Below are 15,224 nucleotides of genomic sequence, written 5' to 3'. Positions count from 1 at the left end.
AAATATTGACCATACATATTGCATTTTAAAATTGACAAGAACCTACTTTAAGGCATCCAAAAGCAAAAAATCTGTGTATATAAACAGTGTATTTCAACAATGCACAAAAACCAAAAACTTCATGGTCATAGTATAGTGAACAATTTGATAAAATCCAAGTAATGTATAGTTTTCACGGGGAACCAGGAGAGTGTTCACATTTAACGGTTTAACACGTGTATATCAGTGGCGTGGGAAGGATGTGACTTGTTGTTATTTATACAGATTTTGATAAGCATTGTGACAAAGGTCAATCGATGCTTAGTTGCAGCCGACGAGTCGCAGAAACATCATGGGATATTTGGCGAACTTTTGCGTTGTAGCAGTGTTTTTGGTCAAGGATGTTATAACTGTCCCAAAATCGGTGAGTTTTTAGTTTGTGTCTAGTTAGGTGCATTATTAAAGTTGCAAACATGAACACAATTCTGTTTTGAACCGAATCGTGAGAAAGGAGAAAGTTTTGAGATAGCATCACAACGAGAAATCGATATTTGATTAACTGTTAATTACAATTATAGCAATATATGAAGTTTGATAACTAAAAATCAAGAAAAATATATCTCTAATGAAAGCTGAAAAATCTTTCTAAAACTGAATGGAACAAAATATAGTTTCATTTTGACGGCCAGGGAACATTAGTAGTTCACAATTCAAACTCAACTTTGTACATTACAATAAATATTGGCGAAAATTGTTAAAAAATTCTTCAAAATGCCACAACCGCATCTAAAAACAAACTGTATATTTTTCACCTTCCACAGGATTTATCAGGGGACACCCAGAGTAGAAAATAAGCAATAGACAACTTTGCAAAGCATTGATTTTGGTTCCAAACACTCTATTCCCATGGACAGCAAACCTAATCGTTTTACAAACACAAGTAGGCTACATGTATATGTGCACATGATTCGCAAAACAGTCATGTTCGCAACCTTGACTAAGGAGATTACTAACTCCGACTTGACTGTTTCCAGGGCCCGTACACTATTGTGATGCAACGTGAAGAAACCTGTGAAGACACCGGAACCAACCAAGTGTACTTCGGTGGCAATATGAAAAAGAACGGGAACGGAATGTTGATGTACACGGGAGACATCTTATTTGATGTTCCGTGGGACAACAAGCTCCAGGTATACGGACTCTCACAAATGTTGTTATGATCTACGCTGCTGGCCTTTTTAATGAGGTTACACATTTTAAGGGGGGATAAGGGGGGTAGGGACCTAAAATGTCCCTCTTAGGTTGGCAACATACCCACATAGTAAGGATGTATTGGTATTGTTTTGTAGTTGTGATTCTTATAAAATGTCATTATTATTCCAAATGTACCATTTATGAAAATTAAAATCCCACCAAGGTGAACTATTATCACGTAACACTTAATATCAAAGTACACCCCTTAATTTATAGACACCTCTTATCAAGGAACGACATTTATCAACTATATCAGTTCTGGAAGTTGATTGCATGATGGTAAGGAGTACACATTGTTTTTTTTTTAGTCAGCAAAGCACTAATCGGTTGCATTTATGTAGTATTTACCACTATTCTTAATTACTGCTCAAATTTCAGGCAGAGGTCGACTTACAGCAGTTCCGTAACGGAGTGTACACACCGAAAATCATCTATCACAAGTTTAAAAACTGCGTAGGAATGTTGAAATACGGCCTGGACTTGTGGGGCGCCTTCTTCAGAGCTGCCAACTACAACTTCACTCAATGTCCTCTACCGGCGGTGAGACGTTTGTTCAAATAAAGTTGATCTGACTGAGGTGAAACCCTATTGAGATGATCCCAAGATCTTAAACAATGGATATTGTAAAGAAATAATGAGAAAGAAATAATGCGCAAACACTTTAATATTCACACAAGATAGATGTGTATATTTTCTTTTAATTCGTAATTTCAAATAAACCAATTTATTATTTCTTAATGTTTCCATTTATATTTTTACTTTCTACTTTACTAATTGGATAAAACATTAGAGATAACACAATAAGTAAAATGTATAAACACAGAAAACACAGTTGTAATGATTTTAATTTATATAAAGTTTATAAATGTGTTACCAAAATATACAACTAATGTCGCAAAACATTGTTCAGCCCCACAAATTCTAACATTTAGAAAATTGAATCCAACCGACAACTCTATTGAGGATTTTTAACAGATTTTTTATGAAATAATAATCAAAATAACATTTTCAGGGTGTCTATCCTGTCAAAGACTGGGAGGTTCGCATTGAGTTCAACAATCTGAAAACGTTCATCTACGGATCTTACAAGATGGTGACGGTATTCTCTCGAGAGAACAAGAGAGTCGGCTGCTTTACCATATATGGAGATGTAGTGCCAAGGAAAGAGGAGTGAATATTAACATGACCATTACATATTTGAGGAGTACATAAACAGGTGTATAATAATCAAACTTAGGGGAAATAAACGTTGTTTTCACTTTTACCAGGCAATCTTTTTATTTATTTAATAGAATAGCTAGTTATTGCGTTTCTGCTTTGACTATGCTCTAGTCAAAGTCAGTGGAGTCAGTGGAGCCATTAACTGTACAAACAATGCTTCAACATACTAAATTATTAGTTGTTTAAAAGTCTACCTGTATTTTAGAGGAAATAATTTGAAACAGGTAATTTATAAATTCATAAACACATAATACCCTTTGTTCCCATGACCCTATCTAGCTGGTTTGCAAACTCATTCAAGTTTATCCTGTCCTACAAATTCATGCCAAACTTCATCAAGATATGACTTGTATTACTCAAATCATTGTGTTCACAGACACACGAACAGGCATCTGATTCTAGAAATGTCCACAAGTATGAAATTGAACAAGGAACATTTATTTAAAGTCAAACACAATCACCAAACCATAGAACAAACTCTATAAGTACTTAATTGAATTGTGACAAAATAAAGAAAAATCATCTATTCCAGAAAATTTCCAAATATATTGCCACCATGAAAGCATATTATGACAAGCTACTTAATATGATGAAAATAAAAAAACCAAATAAATGAAAAATCTTTGGTACAAAATCTAAAGAAAATTACCATCTAATTACATAACGTCTTATTCCTTATAGAAAATAAGGCGCAACAAGAGTATAAAGTATTTAAAAAATCACCAAAGGAATACCTGTTATTATTATTCTGAAGTCCATACACACTAAAACCGTATTTATCTATCAGATACACGAATAGTTGGAATAAAAAATAGACACACGACAAACTGTCACAAGGTAAAATTAATTATTAAAAACAATATAATTAGTCTAGCTTATTGAATCGTCACAACAGCTGTTGCATCACAGACTACGGGCCGTAGAGTGAGACAGAAAACAACAATGCTATAATCAGCTGTCTGCCGTCTGGATCTGAGTTTTCACTGTTTTCCACATTTTGCTGCATAAAATAACTTGTGTATTTAATCATAAACAATTATTAATCTGTTTCTTTCTTAGAATTTACACTGTTAATTGCCACTACATATTCAACTTTTTAGCAGTGATTAATATTAAGAAATATAAGTTTCAAAACAATCAACTGTTTACAAAATAATCACACGATTATGTATCTGGAACCTTATAATGATGCTGTGAGTTTAAAATGTTTAAGTACATTTGAAAACTCTAATAATTATTGGAATTTTAGTCCTTCTAAACTATTTTCGTATGACAAATAATTTCGTATAACATACTATACCGGTAAATTTGTAAGAGTGTAGTAGTCTAATAACATGCAATGGTTGTAAAAATATATATTAATCACTGAACTTACAGTATGTATGGTAATTTACTAAGGTATACAAAATATTTACCTTTTTCCAAGTACTGCACCATAATTAATTTTGCTTTTAACACGACCTTTATATGACCTTTACTTGACACACGTATACAATACTCACAAAGACTACACGATGTATAAACTAAACCCCAAACGAACACGACACGAAATAGATAATAAAATCGCATACGAACACCACACAGAGTAGACAATGAAACCCTAACGAACATTGCCTGTAGTAACAGGAAAGTACATCGAACTGTTCAACGATACGAACAAGACAACAATGAACCAATAAGAAACCAGCACGTCATGCGAGTAAAGAACTTGCTGATCAGCTGTTTTCCGCGTAAGCATAAATTGGCCTTTGGTTAAGAACACAAGCCAGCACTTACATAGTACTACGACGATAAGTGTGCATTATTTTCTTGTGTTTAAATTATTTATACACAGGTAATAATTAACGCTACATTTACTTCCGTTATTTAATAGAATTACAATAAATATTATTATACTCCCTTTACTTACATGTAATGTAGTATTTACCTATATTAGTGAATATGTCGCTGTCATTAAAATAAATTTGTCACCAAATTACAAGCTTTCTAAGAGAAAGTTTTTAAGGGAATCAGCGTATGTTATGCGTTACAAGTGAGATAGGTTTCTTGAATTTGTAAAAATATTTTCATTTAACTATTATCTACTGACTAAAAGCCTTTTAATAGCTGATATAATATAAACGTAACCACTATTATGTAACATGGACGATTGCTATTTATAATATTATTCAACAATACATGTACATCTGCGGTGGCAGCGGAAAAATTATCAGATATTATCTCACTCAAGGTCAATTTGTGCAACAAAAATCGATGTCAACATTGACATAATGCAACAATGGAATTTCTAGTTTTTCCTTGCATCTGATATTTAATCATACTGTTTTACCTTCTTCCTGTGAACATTTTTAAAGTCTCTCATCTAACAATAATTCACCGCGATAGAAACACGATTGCTAAATATTTATGAACTGGATGAATGCTTAACAAGATTCAGTTTTAATTGACATAAATGAATTTTAAGTAACCCGTTTTCAACTGACACAATTGTTTACTTTGCAAATTTCTTTTTGCAAAACGTAAATCGGAGTCTGCTTAACAAATGTGTGGATGAAACTATTAGATGTATAATACATGTTTAGGAGTAACAGTAAAAATAATTAAAGAATCTTTCCATCTATAGATTTAGTACGACAAGGCGTTTTGCCGTTACACCTATTATCCAGCAATCCCACTCAACCAATGTTTACAATTAAGGTGTTATTTTAAGCGTACAATCTAGTGCAGGTAATCACCTGGTGGGCTTCACCCCCGCCTTAAGGGTGCGTTTCAAAAATCCAGAAATGCTGACCAACCTTTTTTATAACGGTTGAGAATGTGAATTGTTGTTGTGATTCTAGTTGAATGTTTAACCACAGTCGGATTGTAAATAAGAGACGGTATAGTCAATGAAATTGTAATTTAAATATGTTTTTTTTATGGATGATTGTAACCTGATTGAGGAAGGTAAATCAGTCGTTATGAAATATATTAGCAGTCAAAAATATTATTTTATAGTAGTGTTATTCGCCCAATAACTTTCTTACTCCACTTTTAGCCGTGGAATTTATATTAATCAACACAACCTCTTAAGTAATCGGGTAGCTGTAGTGTTCGTCTTTAAAACCTAGCTCACTTGTTCATTTTCAAGCACTGATCAATTTTGTAACTAGATTCCACCCGTCATTGGGCTAATTGATAATGCTATCCAACAAAAGGTCAACTGATAGTAACAAAACCAGGGTTTCGACAATAACCCTAAAAAAATGTCCATGGCTTGGATTAATAATATGAAACTATTTCTTAAACGTATTAATCATTACCGGTGTATACAAACTACAGTAAAGTTTATTATTTTGGGACACACAAAGTAAAAAGAACATTGTTCATAAGCCGTTTAAATATTAAGGGATGAATGTAACTTGAAACAAAGTTCAGCCCTAACAAGTCGCCTAACGAACTGCTCTAGCTCTTTACAGAATTAAAACTTTCCTTCGACTCACTCTATTCTTTCATTCATCAAAACGAATACTCCGTTTACTGAACTACTTTCACTTAATTTACTCGATTTATCTTGAACTCAACACAAAATATTGACCCAAAACGGGTTGTTACTTCGCTCGTGGCCTAAAGGGACACTTTTCTGGCTGAGCTCAAGTTTAACACAGACATTTCCTACACTATCTCAACTGCGAGTGACACTTTTGACCAATGAGTGGAACTTTATTTATGTCTTTCTGAAACTCGCAGCTATTTTGATGTAGCAAACGAATCTAAAAAAATACTTACCAAAAAGGTAATAGGGTATCTCAAACACTAAGCCATTGTACAAATTTAAAATTACTAATAGTTTGTAAAACTTCTTATAATAGTCCGTTTACAAAAGTTAGGAGGTTTGAGGATAAGTTCCCCCACCACTTTTTTTGCTTATTATACGTAACAGATGATTGACGTTTAGAAAAAACTCAGCTGTTGAGCTAAGTTTTAATGGTAGGATCAAGACGTGAAAGGGATAGATTTCTTCCCCTAAAACCACCTTAGTTTTGTGAACGAAGTATAGCACAGCTGTCAACTATTCTCTGAAGATATCGTCAGAAAAAGAAACTACTCATGTAGTCTAATAAGTTGTTTTCTCTAGCTATCTTTCTAAAAAAAAACAACAATCTTATACTGTTTTCATACTTCATCACAAGCTCATTAATACTGCTTGTCCAAAAACTTTAAGTTTCTAAATGTTATACACATAAATAAGCCTAAGATAAAACCTCGGGGTTCACACGAAGGGAAATAAAATAACCAGATTTATTGGCAGGATTAAATAAGCCGTGTTTCCATCACAAGCAATGTATTTATAGCCTGGTGGGAAATCAGTGCAGGAATATCCGTATAAGCTATGTAATCGGGATTGTACTTCGTCTATGTCGCAGAAGTGGTTAAAAAATACGTCTGGAAAAATAAACATTATCATTGGGGACGGTAAAAAACGGGAGCCTAGCTTCGAACCACTACATTTGTTCGTATTTGTAATCCATCTTGCATTTAATTTTTTCCTAACTCTAATCAAAAGCAGTTCAAAGTCATTATTGTTTTATTTTTCGTTTTACAAATTAGCAGAGAGATCGTTTTCGAAAATTTTTAAAAGTGTTGGAGTATCTAATCTCTTAATGTTATTTGAAGTTAAACAGCTTAAAAGTATTTTTTTAAATACATAAGCCTTTGAAAGATGTGTATTGTTGTCAGAAATGTTGATAACTAGTTTAAAATCACAACATCTTGCCGTTGTTGAAAATGATTGTACATTCTTGGAAACTTGAATTTGTAAATTAAGTCCCATTTTTAGATGCTCAAGATGCATTTCAATCCTATTTAATATCCAAAGCTATAAAAATACACATTATCATATATAAGTATCAAAGTAGCTGAGATATACTATGGTACTCTCATTCTTTTCTAAGTGGCCGAACAAAGTAAAACATATCCAACATCAAAAAACAAACTTTAAGGAACAAAGTCTACTCTAGTTTTTTTACTCGTTTCGTACGACTAAAGATCCATTTCTTTGATGATCTGGAATCAAGTAACTCATCAACTTGAACCCAAACTCAAACTCCAAGCGCTCTTTACAACTGTTCTGTACTTTATCCGTTTATTAACTTCACTTCCCTAACTCTTGAGTTTCGTTTCCTACATTAAACTAGCTGCGGGTTTCATACAGGCTGAAGATATAAAATGATAACTAGGCTATCGAAAGATTTATGTTACATAGAGAATTGTAAAGCGTAGTGAAAAAATATATATCGTTTTGTTCAAATTAACTTAAGTTTACCTATACACTAATACAATAGTCTTAAATACATTATTTTAAATTCCAAAACGTCAAGAAAGTTGTTGAAAATATTGACAACTAACTGCAGTCACTAATGAGTATAGCATTTCAACTAATATAAACATTTACGGAGTAACACAAGGACACAAATCATTTAAAATGATCGCTACCCCAAGTTCCAATTAAAGTTTGCTCAATCTGATAAGTTCTAGAACATTTCAACTGTTGACAGTCCGATTACATTTACAGAATATGTACAAAACATTTATGTAAACTTTAATAATCTGTTCACATCTGATATACTACTTAAAAACTCACCAACCACGTAGAAGAAAACTGAGTGTACCTAAAACAAAGAGAAAACAATCAGTAAGCAAAATTTTAAACTCTAATTCCTAACACACATTGATTGTACATTGGAAAAGGCATTACCAATAACTAATAATTAAAACTGATGATGTATACTAGATTAGTCTGAAATTTTTATCAGATTACTGTTTTACTTGTGGTATAATGGTGGATACTTTCCAAGAAGTACGACTTTGATAAGACTCTTTCATTGTCAGGTCTTTTATTAGGAGTTCGTTTCTTACTTTACCCTCAGTCCGATTGGTGATTCAATTATTTTATTAGCTTTATTGAATACTAGTTGCTATGCACATGTTTCGCAGTTGGATTAAAACAGTGGATTATAACGTGGTACTTTAAATTATACTGGAAAAACTGTTGCAAACCAATAATTAATTATAGAAGCAAATCCCTGTTGTACAGTACCGTAACTACTAATTTAGATAAATATCTCTTTGGTTCATGAATTTGCAATCAATTGTGTAGCAGAATCAAAATTTTGACTCAGTAAAGAGTAAACAAACAATATTCTACAACACACAACGCAACAATGTTATATTGAAGACTATATTCAACATTTTAAAAGTGATTAAAACCATTTTTTAATTAGTTAAGGTCCCTAGGAGAGGGCTAGTTGACAACTGGCATATTTCAGGGATGTTTCTCGTCAAGACCTTTCATTCTACTATGTAGTTAATCAGATTAGGGTTTTCTTAGATCCTTATTAGCTTGATAAATAGATTTACAACTTCTTGAACAGCATATTACTACTGATATTAATTTTTTACACACTGTTTCAACAAGATGGTAAATATTTATGAAAGCTGGTGGTGGTGATCGATTTCGATTGGAAATTCCAATTATCAGACCCAATACAAGACAGGCCAATTAACAATTAAACAATCTTCATCCAAGTAAAGAGTCATTATTTTGGTATTTTTATAATATCCCAAACAATAAACACAATTTTGGCCCCATCTCTACAGCATATAGTAGCATTAATGTGCATAAAATTCACTAAATGCAAAACGCCTGAATGATTTTCAAGATTTCTTAAAGAACGTTGAAATTAATCACCAACTTGAGAACTCGTAAACCATTAGCGTGAGGGGGGTTTTAATGAGTGAGAGGTCTAAAGTGAGATCTTGAACTAAGCTACCAATTATTGAGGGAAATCTATGAATTGATCTGCTTATGATTTGAAGGGATTGAAACTGGCTGAATATCGCCAAATACACTTCAGCTGGAATCGGAGAACACTTCTGGTAATGATCTGCTATTGAATATGACGAGGAAATATGTTTAAGATATAGTGTTGAAGATAGCCCACTTAAACATATGCATTAAATAGCTCCAAGCCGAATGTGAAATACTGGTTGGATTATTATTTTGATTCAATTAAATTCAGAAATTAGTTTTGAAATTATATAGATTTCACGTAGATGTGAATGGCGACAATGATACAGTTACATAAATGATAGAAAGAAAATTAATATAAGTTATTGGACAGTAAAGGTGAAAAATGTTCGTTTGTGAAACAACCGTTTAGCCAAAAAATATAACTGTTTAAATATTTTGTTATTTATTTAATTTTTAATCTTTATTTAAAAACTAATTGGACCACTTTTATATGTATTTACCGTTAAAGTAAATTGTATAAGTGTAAATATATTATTACAAGTGTTATTCAACGTATTTTTGTGCTTTCAGGTAATTTAATAACAAGTACGATGCTGATAAAGAAGTTATTTAATCTTATTTAAGTTTAGAAATAAGCTAAAAGAAATGTATAGAAAGAACCTCAAATTTTGTCAATAGATTATGTACTTTTTGTTATTAGTTTTATTTAGTATTAGTAATTAAATTGACAAGAGTTATCCTGTAAAGCAGTATGTACTGAGGAACGCTTGCTAAATAAAGGCATTTTTATTTATTTATTATTTTATTAATTTATTGACAAGCGTTAACATATTTTATGCAACGTACGTTGGGTTTTCTCTCAAGATCCCTATAATTTGCTTATTGAATTGGAAATCACTGCGGGGGTTTGCATTATTGCTAATCATATTAAATGTTTCTAATAATGATGAAATGCTATTTTTTTTTAGTTAAGAACGGTTTTGTAAATGTAAAAACCCATTGACAATTAGATTACCGATTAAAGTGTTCTGCAATGAGCATTGCCATAGTAGACAATAGACTATATTACATTGAAATAATCATAGAGAACATCCAAACGTCAGGTGCAAAGTTAAAACCAATTTTGTAACATAAACAAATCTAATTAACTCCAAGCATTCATCTTATTGCAGTATTTTAATGATTGGCAATTTAATGTAGTTTGTAAAAAACTGCTTGAATAAAAAAGGGACTCTTAACATTAAAACTCAAAAGCCAATTCGGAACCTTGAAGGTGGATTTTTTATAACTACCAAAAGAAAAATTTAGGAGCTTAAGAGCTTCGATTTTACATTTACCAAACACTCAGAGGTTTAAATAATTAAATTTAAAAATGCCAAAGTTCATCAACTTAAAATGGAAAAATCGTCAAATATTTTAACCTAAAAGTCTAAAAATGCACCAAATAACACTTATAATATAATAGTCAAATAAGTGTTGTGCTTTTAGGTAATTCAATAACACGTACGATGCTGATCAAGAAGTTATTTAAATGTTTTTAGTATCGTATGGATGAAAACCCGTATTTACCACTCTTGCATTTAAATATAAAACAAGTTTCTTCACGGATTCGATATATCGTATGTGTAACAAAATCAGTATCCTTTGCTACTTTTTTATGGCAAATCAAAGACTTTATGGATATGAATGTTCATTTAGTAAACATTATACAAGTTAAAGACTTACTGTAAAATTATATGTTTAAATATAATTGTATATCAGCACATTTAACAAACATTAAACGACGATTTTTTAATCTTCCCTATACAGTACTCCTGTTCTGCACGGATTAAAATTGACGTTACGGCTCACCACCCACAATCAATAGTTACGGTTTTTTTTTTCATCCTAAAAGTTAAATAGATACCGAAACACTCGCAAAAACTACATCAGTGTTCATTAATTCACGCCGTGAGAAGCATAAAACATCTTAGAGAAATGAAAATTCAGCTCTTGAGTAATAACACTCAAGGTGCACATTTCGTGTATGCGGGAGAGGGTAAAATATGGAACGAGTCAATTTGGAGGGTAAATCAGTTTAAGACCTCAGGCGAGCAATTTCAACCCCCACTCTCCACCCTCACTCACACACACACACGCACTCTCTCTCCCCCCCTCCCATTCTCTCTCTCTCTTCCCCAACCACTCCCATAAGCTGTCATAATCAAATCTACCGGAGTTTACCTATTGGCCACACGTTCCTAAGTATGTAGTTACAACATACTTGTACCTAACAGCATATTTGGAGTACTACACATTTTAAATTATAAACTATACAAATACAGTAAAAAAAAAATTACTTAAATATAATTTACATAAATGCGTTTTACTGGTTGTAAGGGGTTAAAAGTATTCGTTAATTTATTTATTGACGTATGAAGTGGAAGACTATGATAACTTGAAGAACTTGTTAGACTAAATATAAATGGTAAAAAGTCTAAAATGAACTCATTCATACAGGGTGAATACAAATTCAAGACCCCCCATCTAATATTTTTCTAAGTAAATATACTGTACAGAGATATCCTTTTGGTGGTCGAGCAATCTTAGAAGAAAGTTTCATTTTATAATTTTGAAATTTTTGAGCGTCCCCATCTTTTTTGAAACAACTCAAAATTTTTTAAATGTAAACCCCCTTCAAGTGACACCTCATTTTGATGTGTTTACGAAAAATGAAAGAATGCTGAAAACCAGAGTTACTATATACCTATGTTCTATAAAAAATGGTAGCCCGTTAAATGTATTGAAGACAACACATAAATAATACATGTATATTTCATTAAATTGAAAGTTAATTTCGTCTGTACCACGAAATAGAAAGAGATCAAAATCAAAGGAACTTCCAGCCTTCAATATTAACCTCTGACTCTAGCTCAACCCATTATCCTCTCTACCTTACTGAGTTGAGATAAGTCAAAAGTTAACTTTACCATTAAACTTGTAATAATCTCTGTCCAGTTGGAGCTAAGAATAGTCCTTGAAATGACAAAGAGTGGTTGTCGAATCTAGGGAACCACTTTCATTTTACTTTAGTGTATTTGATTTGATTATGATCGAGACTTTCAATCGCAAAGTAACACACAGTAAGGTTAAGAATAGAATAGAATGTGATGTTTATTTAAATCGTTTAACATTACGATTTTCATAAAAAAAAAACTCAGAGTATTTTTACAAAATTAGTTTTTTCTGTTGTGACCTTTTTATAATTCTCAACTCAGACTCTTTAGGTGTTAAAAATCGACCTTATAGTTTGGTCAAAGGACCAAACAACTAAACTGTGTAGTATATGATTAAAACGTAAATCAATTTGTATCAATTCTAAAACATCGTTATCCTTCAATACTTTGCATATTCCCACGCCTAGTAGGCTATCAGATTCAACAGCGAATTTCCTGTACAAATGCTGTAACAATTAATTTTCAAGTTCAACAGGAAATATTCTGTATTTTCCGTAACAATTATTGTAATTCCCTATCAACGAATAGATCGAACAAACTGCGATTGTAAACCTAATCCCAGCTGATTCCTGGGAATCGTTTAGATTTTAGTAAAACATGGTCGTGTATACAGTTTGTATGATTCTATTAACCTATGTTTACATCGCTGATTCATTTGGGCCTAAAGTGGTAAGTAAATTAAAATACATTCGATGTTCGCTAACAAGAAATACGAACGAGGTGACTATCATGTTTCCTAACAAACCCTAATCTGTTTTACAAGTACAAGCCCCCGTTGATTGAGAAAACTAGATAATTAGTGTACCAATAATACCTCAGGTGGTGGTGTAGGTTTTTGCGATTTGCATATCTGGAGGTATCAAATTTCTTACACCTTAGTATGAGAGGCCTGTAGTTGTAGAAGACCTTAGTATGCAAACGTTGATATCCCAATGTTTCTATTCCAGGGACCTTACGACTTGGAAATTATCAAGTTCGAGAATTGTGAGGACGAAGGGTCCAAAAAGTTTGTTTTGGGCACCCGCATAACCAACGCTGGCAAAGGGAAATACATTTACAAAGAGAGCGTTAAATTCGGAGTACCAGTGGATGGAAAGTTCAAGGTAAGTCCAAATATCTTATCACTTTAATTTTGTTAAGAAATTTACCTAATTAAAGCCAATTTGTGCAACCTTGTTCGGAAAGGAAAATTATTCATACTCAGTAACTCAGGTAATAGTTGTAGATGTAGACTAACTTCGAAACTTCTACGGATTTGTAGTCCGATGTATGCTACTGACGCTACTGTGTAGACGAAATTGTATATACCTTTTCTGAATACGCTTAATTTTCTTTAAGAGGTTGGCGGCCATTTTAACCTTACATTTGCCCGTCCACTAACTGCCTGTGCGTGGAACGTATCCAGCAAAGCAAGGGGTGATCCGGTACAGAACAAAGGTGAACTGTACTGATAGCACAATAATTTGAGATGCAATTTAAACAGGTTCTACTTGAAGCCCAGAGATGGGGCAACGGCGGTTGGAGGCCGAAAGCGTTCGAACATAAGTTGAACAACTGTGAAGACATCATGAAAGTGGCGGGAGATACGGTCAAGGGATTTATGAAGTCTGCTGGAGTCAATGTGGAGAAATGCCCGATACCTGCGGTGAGATTACATCCTTATCATTAGTATCTTGAACGTTCTTTGAACCAATGTTTAAAGATCTTTTGGTTGATTTCAAAAATCCCTAGGTTAATTTCGACCCTTTCAATCTTAATCTTGATCACTTTTGGCTTTGATATCCCTAGTATGATTTTAACGATCGTCCATTCATCATTATCATCATTGTATGATTTTCATCATCTAGTGCTTTATATTAATCAAACCTGAAACAGGCCTTAAGCTAGTTTAAAGCGAATTTGAATGATAATAACAATTATCTTCAAAAGATTAAACATTTCCGATTAGGATTTTCCAACTTAGCAAATTTCGTTTTTGTTTTATACTATGTGCCTAATTGATATGTTCCATATTGTAGATTGATCCTTAACATTTCTTTCGTAAACACATTGAAATATTACGTTTGTTCTCTACAGTTTCTTGATCAATAAGGTTAAATTTTAAGGACAACAAAATGCCTTTGCGGTTGAAAAATAGTTATTTGTGCAACTAGTGAGAAAAGTGAGCAATTGACTCACTCGAGAGAAATCCTTACTCACGAGCCGTAGGCGAGTGAGGAATGGTTTCTCGAGTGAGGCAATTGTACTTTGAACTCGAGTTGCACATTATACTTTTCCTACAGTTACCATAAAACAAATAAATTGGTGAAGAAACATAACCTATTTTTACACAGAAGTGAACTTTTAATGTGAAGTGACAAATACAACAGCACAACAGCTGACCAGCTTATTTACAGCCAGTGCTGCCAACGTATTTCACGCGCATACGACGTTGCCTGCATGTTACGCGCTCACTATTTCATGCCTTCACGTTGCAAATCTGGAGTGAGACAAAGTAGTTAGAGTGAGACAATGTTAACATTGTCTCACTGATGAGCGAATTGGCCACTTTGCTTTCTCAAATCAGTGAGAGAACATGTACATTGTTAGGTAACTGTGGGAAAAGGAAATTGTCTCTTCGTTTAAAGTTCCATGTAAAAAATGAGGTCTCTTTGACCTCTTGGACTTCGGTGAAGAACCCCCACGAAAGGCGAAAACTTACATTTGTCCTACAGTCACCTGACAAAGTGAACTTCCTTGCACTGATTATAGTACAGAAAGTTGCTTTCAATCTTCTAGGGTTCGTACCAGTCGGATTGGTTGATAGAGACCGACCTCAGCAGAGCTTTCCCCGCGATGGAGTACGGCAAATACCGAGTCATCCTCAAGTTCTACTCCAAGGACGAGTACGTCGGATGTTTCACAGCGCAAATCGAAGTGAAACCGAAATCATTCGGATAAGTACAAACAATTCTGGTTATTGCAGTAAATAAAATATTGGA

At 33.1% G+C, this 15,224-nt stretch overlaps 3 protein-coding genes across 16 annotated transcripts in view; 2 read left to right on the top strand and 1 right to left on the bottom strand.

Annotated features, from left to right (window-relative positions):
• Positions 1–15,224, bottom strand: part of LOC128988189 (neurobeachin) — a 632,264-nt gene that overhangs the window by 169,316 nt on the left and 447,724 nt on the right. The window lies entirely within an intron of this gene.
• LOC128988199 (uncharacterized) lies at positions 293–2,494 on the top strand. Its single transcript, XM_054409462.1, has 4 exons — positions 293–403; positions 1,014–1,169; positions 1,612–1,773; positions 2,246–2,494. Exons 1-4 carry the CDS (start codon positions 332–334, stop codon positions 2,405–2,407), a joined length of 552 nt encoding a protein of 183 aa, XP_054265437.1. The 5' UTR covers positions 293–331; the 3' UTR covers positions 2,408–2,494.
• On the top strand, positions 12,827–15,202 carry LOC128988200 (uncharacterized). The gene is made up of 4 exons (XM_054409463.1): positions 12,827–12,912; positions 13,191–13,346; positions 13,727–13,888; positions 15,022–15,202. The coding sequence occupies exons 1-4, from the start codon at positions 12,841–12,843 to the stop codon at positions 15,181–15,183; spliced, it is 552 nt and encodes a 183-aa protein (XP_054265438.1). The 5' UTR covers positions 12,827–12,840; the 3' UTR covers positions 15,184–15,202.

The sequence above is a fragment of the Macrosteles quadrilineatus genome, unplaced genomic scaffold (assembly GCF_028750875.1).
Source record: "Macrosteles quadrilineatus isolate MER2022 unplaced genomic scaffold, UCM_ALF_1.0 Scaffold_2__2_contigs__length_208266976, whole genome shotgun sequence".
In the NCBI taxonomy this organism is placed as follows: domain Eukaryota; kingdom Metazoa; phylum Arthropoda; class Insecta; order Hemiptera; family Cicadellidae; genus Macrosteles; species Macrosteles quadrilineatus.
Note: the sequence above shows the minus strand (reverse complement) of the source record. Positions and strands in the feature narration are given on the sequence as shown.